General features: G+C 36.0%; 1 protein-coding gene across 1 annotated transcript in view; it reads right to left on the minus strand.

The window, feature by feature from the left end:
- The window catches only part of psme4b (proteasome activator subunit 4b), a 95164-nt gene that overhangs the window by 70642 nt on the left and 5377 nt on the right, over positions 1 to 19145 (minus strand). Inside the window, exons 2-6 of the mRNA XM_030121768.1 lie at positions 16236 to 16376; positions 6895 to 7011; positions 3969 to 4013; positions 3646 to 3795; positions 1812 to 1875 (exon numbers count right to left, since the gene is read on the minus strand). Of these exons, the coding sequence (XP_029977628.1) occupies positions 1812 to 1875; positions 3646 to 3795; positions 3969 to 4013; positions 6895 to 7011; positions 16236 to 16376 (517 nt within the window). The remainder of the gene's footprint in view (positions 1 to 1811; positions 1876 to 3645; positions 3796 to 3968; positions 4014 to 6894; positions 7012 to 16235; positions 16377 to 19145) is intronic.

Here is a 19145-nt window from a genome sequence, read left to right on the forward strand (position 1 = left end):
TGAACGTGATAACTCAAACAGATTTGGTTGGATTTCTTCTCCCTTGATAACCAACACAGGGGACTCCTAGTGGAAGAACCATATCAATTTCAGTTTCTCTATGAGTATTAAGTCAAAAGTCATTCAAATAGGGGCGCTTTAGTTGAAAATCAGTTTTTTAGACATAAATCAAGCAATAATAGACCGACTGAGATAAAATTTGGTTCATATTGATCGTCTTACAAATGTACATTTTCTTGCTACCATCCAGAGTTCGTATGGGGTCATTTTCATTCACTAGGTGGAGTTTTGTGGGGAAAATGTGAGTTGATGCAGCTCAAACTGAGTTCATATCGACTGTCTAATAATTATCATGGATAGATTTATATATAGCAGAGGTTTGGGGGGATTTCGGGGATATACCCTTGCTGTCGGCCCCTGACAGCGTAAGCCTCACTATAGTATTATCTTACTGGTCTGACCTGTTTGAGATCAAATTGGGCTGAATGTGGCCCCTGAACGAAAATGACTTTGACACCTCCAATGTTCAGTTATTTGCCTTTTCTGATCCAAACTATCGCTATTATTTTGACGTTCGAGAATCCACTATTGGTCGACATCTAGCGGGGTAACATTAGGTGATCAGGGTTTCTGCAGGTATCACCAAATCTAATTTAATGCTTTTTAATGCCGTTTATAATGCCACTTTATATAAATTTAATGCCCAGGTCCAATTGCAGATACAGTTTTACATCTACTTTTATGACAGTTTACCTTCAACAGGCTTTAACCAGGTTCTGAATAGTTCCTCCTCCAATCACTTCTGCTGAAATTTGCATTTTCCTATTTTTCCGACATTTGCTAAAATTCCCTCCCCTTTCACCACAGTATGAGCATGTTGCATTCCAAGCATCCAGCAATGTGACTTTGTGTATTAAAATCATCATACTATACGTCCGATCAAAATTGTTAAATGTTTATATATCAAAATAAGTCATAAATAACAATGCTAATTTTTCCATCAAGTGTATTTAATTTTTTAATGCCTCTGGACATCGAATTTAATGGTTTTTAATGCCATTTAAGGCCTTAATTTTCACAAAATCTATTTAATGACTTTTAATGCTTTTTAATGACCTGCATAAACCCTGGTGATGTCATCAGTTTTCTAAGAAGGAAGGAGATGGAATTAACTTAGATGTGAACTCATGCAAGTGGTAACAGAAACATTACATTTATCCCAGCGATTCCCCAAGAGACACTTTCAGTCTGTATGTCTGCTGAAAATGTCTTTTCTTATAGAAATGTGTGAATTAATGTGGTGTAAAAACGTAGATTTTCTGGTATATGCTCTGGGGAACCACTGATTGATTTGATCGAATGGTTTTTCTCCATCCAGCTCAACCAGGAAAAGTAGCAAATAGAACCTGCTCTGTGTCTGATAATCCTGTTTTCGTTGGAGACTTTAAAATATTTAAGGATTGTTGAACGCCTCAGGCTCCAAACAAGGAACTGTTTAAAGTCAAGAACAAAGTCAGAATCCAGTGAATCATCAACCAAATCAAAAACCTCTGTAGAAGTTTGAGGGCTGCCTTTCAGAGGACGAAAAGTCAAAAAGGTATAATAAAAAAAAAAAAAGAAAACGGTTCTTCTTCTTTTTTTGTTGAATTTTCCGTGGATTAGACTCTTCACAGCAGGGAAAACCACTTTGCACATGTCAATAAAGTTCTGTTTTGAGTAAACGCTTTGGGATAAGTACATGCAAATCACTTTATTTAGCGTCCGTGGAGATGAAGAAATATGGTGTTTGTGTGTTTGCACATGAGGCTCACCCCTTCCCAACTCGGCTGATTTTGCACCGACACCCACAGATTCATCAACTCCTCGAACCATAACCTGAAAACACACCAACAAAACACTGTTATAGCCACACACACATTCATACACACACACACAAAGCGATACATGCACCTGAGGCTGCAACCAAATCCCCCTCATCTATCTGCAATTCCCAAAAATATGAACTCACTCCCTCCCACATAGATTCTCAAGGAGCGAGAGAAAAAGTGAAATGGAAAAATAGAGTATTAAAGATGATGTATTGTGGAAACTGCTCGGAAACTGCTGATGAATCCAAGAGTAGATCCAGACAAATAGCTTGCGAAAGAGTGAATCCACTCAAGAATGCACCGAGCGCGCCGAAAAAACGCCTGCTGACGGGAACACAACAGTGACGGGTGCAGAAAGAAAAGGTGCAAAGGTTTTCAAAAAAGGCAAAATATTAGTGGGGGAAACACGTTCTAAAGCAAAAAGTACATTCTTTATTCGCGCTCCCAGGTGTAAAGCTCCAAAATGTACTCATAAAAGACACACACAGTTAACCCTTAAAGACCCAAACAGCCACTGGAAACATAAAACGTCTACTGATCTAAAATGTTTAACAACTGTCGAACCACTAATCCTATCAATACATGTAAATAATTCAGGTAAAATGTAGTTTCACAGCTTTTGTGTGGCATCATGTGTTTCTTTTTTGGATGTTTAGAGGTTCCGTAGTGAACTCGGATGACGAAACGCAAACATTTACATCTGAAAATACTGGAAAAATCATGATACAATGGGAAAAAATTAGTAAAACTATGGTGGTTGACTTTAAATATCATGAAAATGTAAATATTTAGATAGAACGGCAGCATGCACTGACATGATTAGAAGACATGTTTTAGGATATTAAGCCAATATGTCATAGGTTAAAGGTTCTGAAATGTCAAAATTGGCAGCAACATCTAATAGTTAATGGAATAGTGTGTATTTTGAACTGTCAAATAAATAATATTCCAGAATTAGAATCAGTTTTGTTGTTCACATATCTGTAGTTAAGCCTCAAAGATGTACACAGCAACCAGCAACCGAGAGCATCTACTGATTTGAAATGTGTAATAACTTTTGAACCTCAAATCCTATCAATACATTAAAATAATTCACCTAAAATGTCATTTCTCAGCTTTTCCTGGTCATCAGATACGACCCATTTGGACGTTCAGAGGTTTTTTGGTGACCATGGAAACACCGTCATCTTCTACAACATTGAATCACCAGTAAAACCCATGGAATTTGATAAATGTCAGTGGCTGTTGATGCATTTTTACATACATTTTATGATATATTTTGCTGAAAACATCACTTTTTCTTTAGTTTACGCAGTTCTTCAAGAGTAGAATGGTGGATTTTCACTGAAAAATCCAAAATGCAGAGGATAATATTATGATATAAAAGGTGATAAAAGGTTACATGGGGAGAAAAATTCATTTGAAAGTCGGCACAAAAATAGTTCTAGGTCTTTAAGGGTTAAAGAAGTGCGATTGAAGAAACACAGGGAGGTTGTAAGAGCCAGCTACACCATCTAATGAAAATACTGGGATCAAACCGGGCGAAAAATAAGGTTTAGCTTCCATTAAGGGGCTAGGAGTCCAACACGCTTTAGTTTTTCTGCTGGCCCAGACTGATCCATAAATAAACAACGAGTGCTTTTGCTGAAGGTTCATGAACCCTTTGTGTTGGCGTTGGCTCGGACCGGCTGCTCTTGGCGAACGGCGGTGCTTTTTTTTTTTCTAAACAGAGCGAGTGTGAGGAGCGTCCCATGTCGTCCCTTGTTGGCCCACTTACTGGAAGCCCTGGCCGTGCTCTTCCACGGGCATGATGGTGGGCAGGAACAGTTCCATGTTACTGATGGCCTTCTGCATGACCATATCGAACACGCACAGCAGGGGGCGCCACTCATCCAGCATCTCCCTGGTGGAGGACGTGGGGAAATACCTGGGAAGTTTACCAGAACACACACAAACACACAGAGAAACGGGGGAAAAAAGAGAGCGACGTGAACACTGATGGAAGCAGACACGTTGATATACAGTACAGAACTTAACTGCAGATCAAAGCTGAACATTATCCGGAGCACAAATTACATGATCACAGAGGATGCGACTTACAGTCTGCAGCTTTTGATCAAAGCCTTCAGAATGTGGTCCACTGAGCTGCAAACAAGCAGAGAGAGGAAATGTGTGAGTGTGTGTTTGTCGACATCTCTGCTTAACAAACTGTGGGATCTGTCAGAATGAAAACACATTTACTTCAAGGTTTTCAAGAAGAAATTTGACATTAAAAGGAACTCTAACCCTGACAGACATAGAACTTACAGTACATTTAAACTTTTCAAAGTGTTTATCACCAGTACTTATGACATTATCTTGTGTATTAAGCATTTTTCAGTGATAATCAGGTATTTTCCTCTATACAATTTTAATTTTGAGATTGTTATACTACCCATTGGGTCAAATCTTGATCTGAAAATTTCAAATCTGTCAAGCAAATAAAGAGGAATAAAAAGTATAAACATTCACCACTAGGAGGTAAAATGTGAATTCCTTCTTATCTTAACCCTTAAAGATCTAGACATATTTTTGAGGCTACTTCCAAATGAATTTTAAACTACATTTAATCTTTGCTAAGTGATTTATCACCATTCATTATATTATCATTTGCATTTTGCATTTTTCAATGAAATTCAAGTATTTTCTTATGTTTAATTTGCTGATCATATAGATCTTTACAATAGCTCAGAGTAATTTCAAAGGTTATCATATCAAAACAGGAAAATGGAAGTTAATTTTTCAGTAAAATATATCATTAATTGAACATGAAACAAGTGTCTACAATCACTGTCATTGATCAAATTCCATGGGTTTTACTGGTGAATCAATGTTGTAGAAGACAACGGTGTGTCCATGTTCACTATGGAGCCTCTGAACGTCCAAATGGGCCATATCTGATGACCATGAAAAGATGGCAAACTGTATTTTAGGCCAATTATTTACACGTATTGATAGGATTAGTGGATCAACCGGTATTAAATATTTTATATCAGTAAATGCTTTTGGTCACTGGTGGCCATAGGTCTTTTTCCCTGTTACCTCCAGTGTTATTTACCCATTTATACGTATAGAATAACTCTTTCTGCTTTCAGTTTGGTTTAAACTGTATTTTTAATGAGTTGCACCAAAAATGAATTAGGGCTGTACCATTTTTTTTCACTGTGAATTGAATCACGGTTGATTAATTAACTATTATATCAGAATATTGAAACCAAAAGCCTGACAAACATCATCCAAATCCAAATCCAAACTGAGATTTACAATAGTGAAAAAAACTCAAATCCTCACATTTCAGGTTTAGCAATCCTAATTAAACAATTATCTCATTTGTTGAAACATCTTTCATCAGTTGATTAATAGGCGGATGGTTTCACTTTGGCTTGAGTCTGGTCCAGTGCAACAGAAGTGTGATTAGTCTGATTAAATAAGCTGTTTTTCCTTCTGCAAATCCGGTGTTTCTTCCTCGAGTTTCATTAGGACTTATGTGCAGTGTGTGCATTTCAATGGGGCTGAGTGCCACTGTAAATATCATACTTTAAAGATGGCATAGTGGGTTCATTGTGGATTGTTTGCAGTATTAACGTTGCTAGGCAAGTAAGTGTATTTACGTGATGAAGAGAGTCGATCAGCTCTAAAACCTGCAGGTGTTTGTGTCAAGCGAACAAGTCCACATTGTCTCCAAAGCAATGTCCTTAAAGGTGCAATGTGTATTATTAAATGTCATCTAGAGGTGAAGTAACAGATTGCACAACCTCCCCTTGTTACCCCGCCCCCTGAAGCAGAGGCAAGGGGTATTGTTTTTGGTTCGGTTTGTTTCTTTGTTTGTTTGTTAACATTCTATCAGCAAAACTACTAGTCTAATTCATACCAAATTTTGTTTATAGATTGCCAGTGACCAAGAATAGATGTGATTACATTTTGAGAAAACTAGGTCAAAGTTCCAATTTTTTTATGAATTTTTCAAATCTTTTTTTTTTTTTTTTTTTTTTACATTTACTTAGAATGGGCGAAATTTCAAATGTCTGTAGCAGCAAAACTACTGATTGACTTCATACCAAACTGGGTTTATAGATTGCCAGTGACTAAGAATAGATGTGATTACATTTTGGAAAAAGTCTTTTTTTTAATCTCCTATTTACTTATAATGGCCAAAATTTCACATCTATAAAAACGTCAGTTTTCTTTCAATTAAGTATATAGAGGCAGTTGATATGCTGACATCAGCACACACACAGATATGATGACATCAGCTGGATCGATGCCAAAATAAGCTACAATATGTGTTGCTGTGCCTGGCACCACTTGTTAGAGTTTGTTGTTTTGTCCAATTCTTGGCTTTTTACTTAAAAGAATAATGCATCTACTTAATAACCAATTGGGACCGTGAAATAACACACTGATAAACATGAGCAGTGTGTTTATTTAGCTAAAAGTACTAGCCTTGTCCTTTCTTTGATGCAACACAAAAACTTGAAACTAAAATGTGGACAAATCAAATTAAGGTCAGCTTTATTTGTAATTACACTTAAAGTGGAAGAAAAATGCAATGAAATATGCATAAACTGCTGTCAAATGTTAAAATGCGCAATAAATATGTTTATGGAAATGCATCACTTGTAAATATTGTAAATTGTCTTTGTTTTTAATTTAATAAATATGAGACATGACCTCAGTAACATGGAAAAAGGTGGATTCCAAGAATAAAATACTGCAGTAAATACAGTAAAAACTAACACGATACAACATAGAAGCTTTAAAATGTGGACAAATCAAATCAAGGTTGGCTTCATTTCTAATTACCCTTAAAGTGGAAGAAAAAAGCAATGAAATATGCGTGAAACGGTGCTTTAATGCAGTTTAGGATGAGGTTCAGTTAAGTTTTAATGTTGCTGTTATGAGATTTGAAAGCAGTAAGTCATTAAAACATTAATATAATTGAAGTTTTCTCACTTCAGCAGGTCGGAGTGAATGTTTAAGTACATACTTGGGGAACCAGATGAGACCCAGATGCTCAGTTTTGGAGTAAACGACCCTCTCGTAAAGATCGTACAGTGGTCGCCATGGCAACTGCAGGTCATCCCTCGACAGCAGTTCCTTCTTCCTGTTTGGAAAGAAAGTTAATTATGAGCTGTCCATCCGTCGGTATAAGTGTTGTCAGGACTCCAGGGGGGCTGGAAGAAAGGGAAGGGAAGTGTGTGTGTGTGTGTGTATGTGTGGAGGGGGGGGGGGGGGGGGGGGGGGGTCTTTAATATTTAAACCTTTGAAAAATCTTCTAATCAAAATAAAATGACGGCAATAATGTTCTAGTGAGGTGAGGAACTGCAGGGCGTCTGAGAGGAGTGGTGGAATTGTGGGTAAATGACTCGGTAATTCACAGACTGCGCCCTGTGTGATGACTGGCAGCTTCCAGACGTGTGTGCAAACACAGCGCTGTGTTTCTTTGGGTTCAGTGAAGTGTATCTGGATTGACAGCTGCAGACATTATTCATTGGCAGGTGTAGACTGCTGCTGGGTTTGCATATTCACCACTATTCTCTGACACTGTAAAGTTACCCATCCCTTTACATTCTTTTTTTTTTCTTGCTCCTGACGCTTTTTGAGCAGATTTCAGAGCAAACTGATGAGTCATTTATCAGCTTTAATCCTCTGGAGAAGCTCTCACATTGTTTTCTTTGTACTCTATTACTCAGTAGTTTGTAAAGCAGACGTTTTTTATGGGCTTTAAATATTGGAATACCTCACAGAAAGTATGACTACACTAGAGAATATGCACAATTTCCATAGCCTTGAATTCCTCTTGTCTCCTCCCTCGCATTCATCTAACAGCTCCCGAGTAGGCTCTCATTGGGGACAGTTGAAAAATGAAGACAATCGGGGAAATGATGGAGAAAAGCGAAGGCTGAATAAAAAAAAGACGACTGAGACCGAGATGCCTGGTGTTGAGTATCAAATTCATCTCTTGGCTGTGAGACCTGGCACTTAATATACGGTTAGCCTAGATCTTTCTCTTTTCATCTAATGGAAAAACACTCAGATAAATGACATCTACATTAAGATGCTGTTTTGTGATGGATGTGGAAATCATGGAAACAACTGAAGACAAATAGGAGGTGATGAATGTGACCGTCTTGGAGAATATCCTCCAGTCGCTGCAGCAGTGACAGATCTGATTTGAGACGCGAAAAAGCGGGGAGTTACGAAATAGGTCAGAGCTTAAAAAGTAATAAATGCACTGTAAGACGGGGTGTATTTTGGTCTGTTTTGTTTAACTTAGTGACAGTGTGTGTGTCTTTAGACCTGAGCTGCATTTAGTAGCTTTTGTTACTTGGAAAAACCTCAGTGAGCTCCAAAACATTTCACATAAATCTTTCATAAGTACAAGCAATTTGTTTCAGTCTCACCTCATAACTTGAATGCTTGTTACCTGAATGAAGTATATTTTAAAGTTACCACAAAAACAACGAAGAACTCAATAATAATCACTCAAAACAACAATACCTCAACGTATTTTGGCATCAAGTTTTTGGAAATAGTGTATAAGTTGTCCAGCAGATGGCATTATTTATCACACCACAGAAAAGTAGTAATATCTAAGCACTCATTTAAGACTGTAAAGTACAACGAAGTGCGGGGAAACATGTACGAGGGACTTTTTTTTTGGTGAGCATGTGTATTTGGTAATTAATTTAATAATCAACAACTAATTGATTAGCTCCACAAGTGTCTGGACCCTACACTCTTTAATAAGTGGGTCAGAAATGACTCTTAAAACGAATGTGTTTTTATGCCTTTTTTTTTTTTCATTTTGTGATGCTAAAAATAATTATTTGTATTATATTTCGGTCCAAAAAAAGAATGATTTCATGTTTGAATTTTTTTTATTTTTCATTTTTTAACCATTTTAAAATGTTTTTTGAAAATTTGAAAAGCAAAGGGCATGTAGTATATAACAGCAATGGAACAATGTCAACATCCATTTTTTGAGTTCTTTGGTTTTGCTGTAGAACGAATCAAAGGTTCAGATGAAATACCATTGAAAATGAATGCGGGTCATTTTAACCGATCTATGGAAGTTTGGGGTAGTAATACAAAACAAAAAATTCTATCACAAAATCTATAAAACGTCAGTTAAAAATCTAAATGGCATGATATCAAGAGCATGTTTTTTGAGGAACACATGGAATATGAAATAATAGCAACTTTTCATTACAACAATATTGCAAGAAAACAACCTCAGCAGGTCATTTTTGATTGGTTTTTTGACCCTTACTGGGTCATCATTGCAGCTCTAATGTTGTCATTATTATGGTAACTTATCTTATGCATTTAAATATAGAAAATGATTTATGTCTTGAGATCCTGTAGGCATAAAAAAAATTTAAACCACGAATTGTCAGCTACGCTAAAAATAAACTCAGAAACCTACACTGCACTTTCTGTTCAAGTTTCAACAGCAGAATACACCTTCCTCAACACTTTCCGGCATTAAAAGCAGATCTAAAGGCCTGTGTATCCTCGTTGGATGATACCGGACTCTGCCGGTTGAATCTCTAAATGGCACATTTCCAAATGTCAGCGGAAAAAGTGAACAATCCGCTTTGAGACGTCACATGACTGCACATCAATAAAGTTGTTGAAACACACTCATGTTTACCAACTAGGCTGATGTGTGATCTCATTATGCTAAAGGACGCCAAAGGGCAGCGGACGTCAGCAGTGTGAAGCTGCAGAAACTCAGGCGGAATTTTGAGTTTCAAAGTTCACTCTTGACCTTGAAGGCAGCAAATAAAAATTGAAATTGAGACGTGCAAAAAGTGGATACGTTGTCCAGTGGGAGCAACAGCACCGAGACAAACACAACCCTGAATCCTCATTAGATTTTAAGTGGATTAACATTTTAACCAACCGGTAATGACTTCCCCTTTAAGGTTCAGCATCATGAACACATTACATTTAAATATATTACATTAACCCTTAACCTACTACGACCCAGCTATGCCTTTTTGTCTTCTATAGGGGACAAGAGTTTCACAACTTGAAAAAAAAAGTCTACAGCAAATGATGTTCCATTAAAAAAAAAAGTAAACAAAATGCATCTGAAGAAACTGCTCCATCATGCTGTTTCCAATCAGGGCAACTATTTAATGTAAAAAGCCAAAACTTTGACTTTCCTGGGTCTCAAGAGGTTTAAGGATTATTTTTGTGGCAACTTCCTAATAATGTTTTCTCTACATCTAACATTTCCTTCATGATGTATTACAATATTATCCTCTGTATTTTACATTCTGTATGGAAATCTGATATTTTCCTGTATTTATTTTCCTGATCATGTCGATGTTCATCGAAGCTCAGTGTAAATTTGAAGTTTGTTATATCAAAATACATGAAAACTGAAGAAAAACTGACTTTTTCAACTAACTATATCAGTAAACAAAGCATCTACAACTGCTGCTATTTGTAAAACTATATGAGAATCAATGTTGTAGAAGATGACGGTGTTTCCACGTTCACTAATGGGTCATATCTGATAACTATGAAAAGATGACAAACTGTATTTTACACTAATTATTTACATGAATTGATGGGATTAGTGGTTAAAACGTATTAAATATTTTATATCAGTAGATGGTTTGAGTGTCCTTTTAGGTCTGACAGGATTAAATACATCCAACAAATGTACCGTTCTGTGCAAAACTCCTGTTCCAACATTATGTTTGTTGGTTTAGTAAAGTTCTAATGTCCACACATATGCATTTGTCTCTATATTTAGATTCAACCTGATATATGTGAAGTATGTACAGCAGTAAAAACAAACGTTTCAGGGGGAAAAAAATGCTTTTATAAACCAAAGGGTCATATTTAGTCTTAAACAGTTATTTAAAGACTTAACGTAACCTTCAGATTAGACAATATGCGATTGATTGCATTGATTTTCTCATGTTTTACACCAGGTTTCATTCATCACTTTTCAGATGTTTCTAAGTATTTGTGCTGCTTCTTGTCATGGGGTCAGAGGTCACACTAAATAGTAACTTTAACCTTTACAAAACACAGTTAGTTCAGTTTTTTGTGTGTTTTCAAGGCTTTTTAAGCATATTTCTTGTATTTTCCCATTCTATCTAAAGAAAAGAGAATGAGTAATAAATATGTATGATCATTTCAACCTTGAAAAAACAACAAAGTTAAAAGTGGAACAAGACTTGTACACAGTTCTGTATATTCAAGAGTTTTAAATTCTGATAACAAATGTACTTTATGCAACAGTGAACCAGCTAATAGGACTTCCCCATGGTTGTCCAAATTGTGTAACATTCTGAAAATCATGTATTTGGTAAAACAAGTAAGAAGGGAAAACATTTTCACTTAGATTGAATATAAGAACAAGAAATTAAAACTTTTTTTATTTTATCAGGGAATTTTCACATTCCTAAAAGCAAGTTGCTTCTAATAGAAACTCAACATTAATTTGTTTCAGTGACAAAAATTGATTCCTTGCCTAAATGTAATTTATGTGCCAATGAAAGTCTTTGAAACTTGTTAAGTTGCTATAAAGGTATCTTGGATAAAAAAGTGGAGAAAAATCTAAAAACACTGAAGCAGCAAAAGTTGCAAAAACAAAAACAAAATTTCTGTCACTGCCAATACTTAGGTGATGACTGTAAGTAACAAATGTCACCAGGTAAACTTATTTAGAAAATACCAAGAAGTAATAAAAGCCCAAACATTTACTCAAGTAGAACTACAGATTCTATAACTGCAGTGTGAGTGGAAGTACTGATCCAGCTTTTCTACTCAAACAAAAGTATAAATGTACTCAAAGAGAAAAAGGTAAAAAAGCTATTTAAGTGAAAAGCTACTGAACCTCATCCTATTAGAATTAATTCTGTTGGTCTTAGATTCATTAAATCGTCATCTTTACTTGTTTTGTCTAGTTCGTGTTTTACATCACTCATCAGTGTGATCTGCACTGCTCTACAAATCAAACAATCATCTTTTTATGTGGTATTGTTTCATTAATGATGTAAAATACTACATAAGTGAGCCCGGTTTAATTCTCAAAAAATAAAAGTAATGTTTTGAAAAGGATAAAGTACAGATATTTATGTCAAAATATGAGGGGTAAAAGGAAAAATTTATCAAAAACAACCATGAATTCAGTCATCTAGTATTGTTACATCATAATCTTTTTGTGTCGTTTTCTCAGTTACTAGTAATGACTCAAAATGGTTTCATTAAGGTCAGCATCTCTGACCTACAACCTTTGGCCACAACAATCTTATGAGTTCACTCTTGAGTCCATGTGAAAGTTTGTGCCAAATTACAGAAAAATCGCTAAATTCCTTCCTGAGATATCATGGTCATAAAATGGACAAATATGAGCTTACAGTGACCATGACCTTTGACCTTTAGCCTCCAAAATCAAATCAGTTGGTTCATTTCTGCCAGATTTGGCAATATTATGTCAAACTATTACACGCTAAACGCAACATAGACCACCAGACCAACACAAATTCTTATAACGACGCTCTGTAGAAACATCTAAAAACAAAATACAACAAATTGACTCTTAAAAGTTAAAACTGTCTCTTAAAAACTAAACTAAACAAATGAAACCAGATGCACTGAGACTTGTTCCCTGGCCGAATAATAAATATGAAATTCTACTTCGTTTTTGGCCAGTACCTGTAAGAAATGCCTTCACTAGTGTTCACCAACAGATGTTAAACTGACAATGATTACTATTACTATTACTATTATATTTCTAGGAGTTTTTACCCATTTATTTTAATGTAAATATTACTTTCAGTCAATAAGACAAATGTATATCCTTCATCAGAGCCTACAAAGGTCAGTACAGAACAACACAATCAGTAACTAAATATTAGACCAATTAAATAGATATATAGAACGTGGATTTAGCAGTCAGAGTGGTTCCCATTCCTTTTTCAGACACTATTTAAAAATCTGATTACCTCTAGAATAAAGCCAGTCTTTCTTTCTGTTTGTTTTACAAGCTGGAGTTTACACAAACTCATTACGAAGCACATGTTCGAGATTATCAATAAAGGCATATGTTGTATTAAATGCCTGTTTTTTATAGAGCTATCCCAGAGTCCCTTGAGTTTTTCTCGTTATGCTTGAGCCTAAAATAATAACTTTAGTGTTTACCAAACAGCAAAAAAATAATTTCAATAAAATAGGTCAAATATTTTACAAGTGTCCTCCTTTCCGCCCTGGGGGAGATGAATTTGCGTAAGACGTACAACCTCTGATTTTTTTAAACACAACAACATCTGTGTTCTCAGAGAGCCTTAACTTCCCATCAAATGAAGTTCCCGAAACATTTATGAGATTTCACGATCTCAATGCGTTCACCATGTGTGGTTGCTGGCTCTCATAGGAGGTGTTTTGTGGAAATTAACGCTTCTTTTGTCATTGTTACATTGATATTTTAGAAATAACCTGTCATAATCATCAACAGATTCATTAAATACTGAACCAGGGGACTGAAATGGTAATTTCAGGAGTCATATTATGACATTAACATCATAATATCAGTCATTTCAGTCCCATGGACCAATTATTAAAATGTATAGTATGTAATTTCTACAGGTATGTGTCAATTACACAAACAGATCCATCATTTCATTATTGCTTTTTTTAATAAAATGCTTAAACATATGACATAACATCAATTGAATTAGGGCTGATGTGATGATATATATTGTATACATAGTATTGTGGTGATTGTATTTGGAGATCAGCGGCTATGGATGTGATAATTACTGTTATTACAATATAATGTGTTTTTTTTTTTTCAGTCAGTCAAGTTTTGGCAGAGACACAAATTGACTCTTTGCACAGATGTGATTTATTTGCCAATGAAAGTTTTCGGAATTCTTCTAATAGTTCTTCAAATTTCCTAAGAAACGTGGAAAATAATCTAAAAAAAAAAAACCAAAACAAACCAACAAAGCTTTCTAAAACAAGATTTCTATCAATGCCAAAACATTTGGTATATATTTTGTTTACAATGATGCATAATGTTAAATAAAGCACAAAATCTTTCACTCGTGCTGCATATTCTAATGTTGAAAAACCTATTTTATGGTTGTTGGGTTTTGGTTGGTTTGGAATGGTTGGTTTTAATACTCTACCTCTAGTTTTCTGAAAATGTTCTGACTTTAAAACCCACAAATAACTTCTCCATCTTTCACTCAGGACCAAAATCAGGCTTCAAACTTCATTCCCTCGAAGCATTTCACAAAGAGAAAACTCAATAAAATACCTCCCACTTCCACTCACATCACGTTACATCATTAAAATTTAGAGACATAGCCTCAGGTGCTGTTAAATGTTAACACTGTAGCTTCAATATGTAAGATGTACATGTGCTTATGTGTACACCTGTATTCTGTCAGTATTCTAGATTGAGAGAGGTAAAAAACACAGATTTAGATTTTATTTACACATACTGAATATTAGTGCTGATATGCATAGGATGTAGCCTTAATATAATGCTCTGTATTACTAGTGGTAAAAATGAAGAATCATGGTGTTTCTTATTAAATATACACTTTTTTCTTCTGTAAAGAGTATCTAGCATATTGTTTATATTCAATAGCAGCTACATGTATGAATGAATTAAAGATGAAGAAGCCAAAATCAGGGGAAAACAATGTCAGAATCTAAAAATTCACACCTTCTACAACAGCTCTCTCCTCTCAGTCCAAATGAACAGAATTATTACAAATATAAATGAATCAGACTGAAGCTCCTCTGTGATTGGTGCTAACACCTGTCAATCATTTCTAACTCCATTTCTAAGTAGAAGTATGGTTTCCTCTCAGATCACATGCATCTGGTGAAAGATAATTCTGAAATATTTGCCCAGCGATGATCAAAAATGATCACTTAAATAAACTGGGGGTTCAGCCATAAATGTTCTCTCAAAAGCCTTATAGGTTTTTCAAGTAACTTCAGCTTATTTTGTAATTTCCCCTCAGTCTGACTGAACTAGCGAAACTTAGCTCATTTTCTCTTGATAGCTAATACTAAGCTAACACTTGTTTCCTGTCATGATCAGCCAACATCTTCCAACTGCCTACATTCTAATAGAGGTGAGAAAACTGTAATTGTATGTCACCAGATCATTGTATCATCTTTTACCCAGACTGCTCAGAGTTTACCTTAGTAATGTACTGAACTCACACCAACGAACAACCAGCTCCAGCAGAAATACAGGCTCACAAACACATGAATATCTTGAACTTTTAACTTACTAAAAGGGAAACGACACCAAAAACAGGCAGTCACATCAAATGGACCATTAAAGTGAATAAACTTAACTATTCTGTGAATTAGAACATCATTGGCAATATTTTATATACTATAAAGTACACAAATGAAGATGATATGCAACATAGATCTAGTTGTTCTTGCATTTGCTTTGTTGGTTTGTTTTGTTTTTACTCAGTGGATGACAACTGAGCTACAGTCACGAAAAAAATTATTAGACCAATAAAAGTCATCAAAAACAATGGTTATGCAATCCAGTACTAACTCCTGTGTGTATCATGTGACTAAAACATACAGAAAACAGAACACGGAATGCCTAAAAGTACTGTTTTTGTCAGTACAACGCCATAGATATTGATGTAAGAACTGAAGTGATTTTGGTTATTATCAAGAAAACATGGAAAATGGATAGATATCAGCTCTGAAATTAAACTCTTACGAGATATTTTTTTGGTTATCATTATATTTGTCCAAACAAATGTACCTTTAGTTGCACCAGGCATTAAAATGAACAAGAAATTGAAGAAAAAAAGGGGTGGTTTAGTAATTTTTTCTGCGACTGTTTCTCCATGGCAACCGAACAACCTCCCTCGCCTTACTTAGATTAACATTTTATGTCAAATCTCATCACTAATTTATGCAACTATCAACCTTGACTGCCAATGCCAGACATACTGGACTAATTCTGTCAGATTTTATGAGCTAAGTGCTGTTTTACGCTGTTGTCCGATGTTGTGCTGCATATTGGAGTGTGTCAATATGTTCATCTATCAGCCGGCAGGTGAAGCAGCCCGCACGTCCGTGTTCATTATCATGTCCTACAGCTGTTCCTGAGGCATCCCAAGCCAGATGGGATACAGCCTGTACACCCCCCAGCATATTTTTAGGTCTTCCCCCCGGGGGCATCCTGATCATAACAACCCCAACTGACTTTGCTTTAACATGAAGAAACACTCCAGGGGTTTTTCCAGCGCCAAAACCCCAGTCTGCATTTTTTTTGCAGATGTGTGTTTGTGTTGCACTCACTTTAGAAGCTGAATGAGCAGCCTGGCGTAGCTCTGCATCATGTAGGGCTCAAGGTCCGGCAGCGTGACCAACTCATACAGCAGCTTAATGAACAGAATGTGGTCTTCTTTGCTGAACCTGCGGCCGTACAGCTTCAGGAACCTGTCGGAGGGAGGTTCAGAGGTGGTGGTGGTGCAGAGGGGAGGGGAGGGGATGGAGGGAAGTGACAAATGTTAGAGCAGAGATGCAAAATGAAAAGCAGATATCTTGCAGATCTCTTCCTGGCACAGTTGCAGGTGGATGGCTGGCAGGTTACTTAGACACGCATGAACACACACAGTCTCAACATGACCCACTTCAGTCGCTGAATCTGAGCCAACGCTAAGCAGACCAAGTGAAGTAAAAGCCCAGGTCTTATTTAAGTTAAAGGGCAGAGCAGGTCACCCAGATAAGACAGACAACATTTATTTGCTGTCATTTTCAGTGATTTGATTGTTTGAAGAAAAGAATCTTATATGTACTTTTTATATTAGTTAGCTACCTTTAGCTCACTAGCTAATGCTAAGCTAATGATTCTTTGTTATCAGTATTTTTCAGTGATTTGACTGTTTGAAAAAATTTGATTGGATTAAAAATTTCCCGTTAGCAGCTAACCACACCGAGATGAGTTTAGGAGCATCTGCAGAAGTTTTCAATCATATGGATGTGTCACCCACACAAAACCAGTGTTTGGGAGCTTGGATAAGCAAATTTTGGAAACTGGGAACCAGACTGAACAAATCTCAAAAGAAACTCTTGCATTTCCATGTTAACAAATAACTGTACCGAATAACCCCCCCCCCGACCCCCCCCAAAAAAAAAGAATGATATTTAATCGTGATTCATCTAAATTAATCCACAGCAACCCTATGATTAATCTGATTAAGAACTGTAATTGTTGACAGCACTACTTATATATATATTTCAAAACTACTTACACCACAGGTAAAATATACATTCATATAAGAGCAGAAGAGAAACACTGAAGAATTCAGTTTTTTGTCGAAAAACAACCCAAGTCCTCTAAATAAAAAAAAGCTAAGTTACCATGGAAGTTGAAGACTGAGACGGTGATTGATTTTAATTGCCATATGATCTACTTTTCAGAGGGACTGTACAGATTGTGTCATTAAAAAATAATTAACTGCTCTCACAACTTTCCTACTCTGCCTACAGTCTCAACATGACCCAGCTCCACTCACTGGTTCTGAGCCAATGCTAAACAGACAGAATGAATTAAAAGCCTTATTTAAGTTTAAGGGCAGAGCAGGACACCATGATAAGACACATAGAGGAGCAGTGACGTCAGAAGCACTGTGTAGATGATATTTTGGGCTATTTGGTTACTGCTGCTAAAAGTAGAAAAAGCTGTTCGAGCTAGAGCTGCACTTACTGACAAAGATAGTTTGATCATCATTAATCACTTTGAGTCATTTCTTAATAAACAAAATGTCAGATTTCTATGATTCAGTCTCCTTACTTGTGAATATTTCCTGTTTAATTTCCATCTTTGGGTCCTGGACCACGCATGACATTTGAAGGCATCATCATAGTCACAGAAACTAAACTGCTTCATACAGTTTCCACCCCTTCAATCCTACACAGTCAATCACAGCTCTATCCAATCTTTCTAGTACCAAAATCAGTAAACAATAAAAAAAAAAAAAAAAAAAAAAAAAAAGACAGTTCCCTGAAACAAAGAGAAATCGAGATCTCAGATCAGTATACAGATTAGTATATATAAATGCAAAATACGCATCTAAAACTTTGGTCCTTGCTTGTTACCCACAAAGTCCGGCTCACAACACAGGGTATTTGTGGAAACGTATTACCCCAAAATGATATTTCCATGTTATCATTTTACATAAAGCCAATTTTACTTTCACAATATTTGCTCAGTTGCTCTAATGCATGTCTTTCTAAATAAAACTTGAAGAAAAAAAATGTAAAGTTTGCAGCACAAGCTAGATGTGGGGTACTTTATCGTCATTATTGTTATTTTTTTAACTGTTGTAATGAATTTAACTGAGTGGCATTTTTACTAGTATGCGGCTTTTTGAGTATTATATTGTTGTAGTTACTATGTAGTTATGTATCACACATACATTGATACACAAATACAAATAAAATATAGATTTACTTTTTGGATATAAGTACATTTCTGCCTTTGTCTCTTCTCTAAAGTCACAGCCCTTCCTGGGCCACAGTCACCTTCAGAAAGCTATCCATGTTTTTATTAACTCCCCTTCTGAAGACTGTAATGTAATTTATTTTTGGAATTAATCAATCTCGTCTGTATCTCCTGCAACACACACAGATATGGTCATGTCACACCTGTTCTGTACTCCCTTCACTGGCTCCCAGTACAGTTCAGAATTCTTTCTAAGCTTCAGTTGTTTGTTTTAGTGCAAGTAATGGCTTTGCACTGTCATATTTATGGGACATTTTAGCCATTCATCAACCCAGCAGAGCTCTGCATTTTGCTGAGTAAAATCTGTTAGTTCCCACAACTGAGGCGCAAACAGTGGGGGGATCGTTAGTTTGTTGTTGTGGGTCCTAACCTCTTGAACATTCTGGTACTATCACTAACTTTACTCAAAGCCAAACTTAACACTTATTTAGAATGACTTTTGGAACATAATAGCACTTTATCATGTTTTCTGTTTTAATTTGTTTTACTTTTATTGTATTTATGTATTGATCTCTGATTTAGTTTTTAATGCTGTGAGGTGCATTGGTTACTTAAGGTTATTGCAATATAGAAATAAAGGCTGATTGATTGATTCTCTCAGCTTCTTCCTTCTTCATCCTGTCCTTAAATCCTCCCTCCACTTCAATACTTCTCCCTGCACAACAGTGTCACGCATCCAAGGAGTCATGTAGGTGGCTTTC

The sequence above is a fragment of the Sphaeramia orbicularis genome, chromosome 19 (genome assembly GCF_902148855.1).
Source record: "Sphaeramia orbicularis chromosome 19, fSphaOr1.1, whole genome shotgun sequence".
In the NCBI taxonomy this organism is placed as follows: Eukaryota; Metazoa; Chordata; class Actinopteri; order Kurtiformes; family Apogonidae; genus Sphaeramia; species Sphaeramia orbicularis.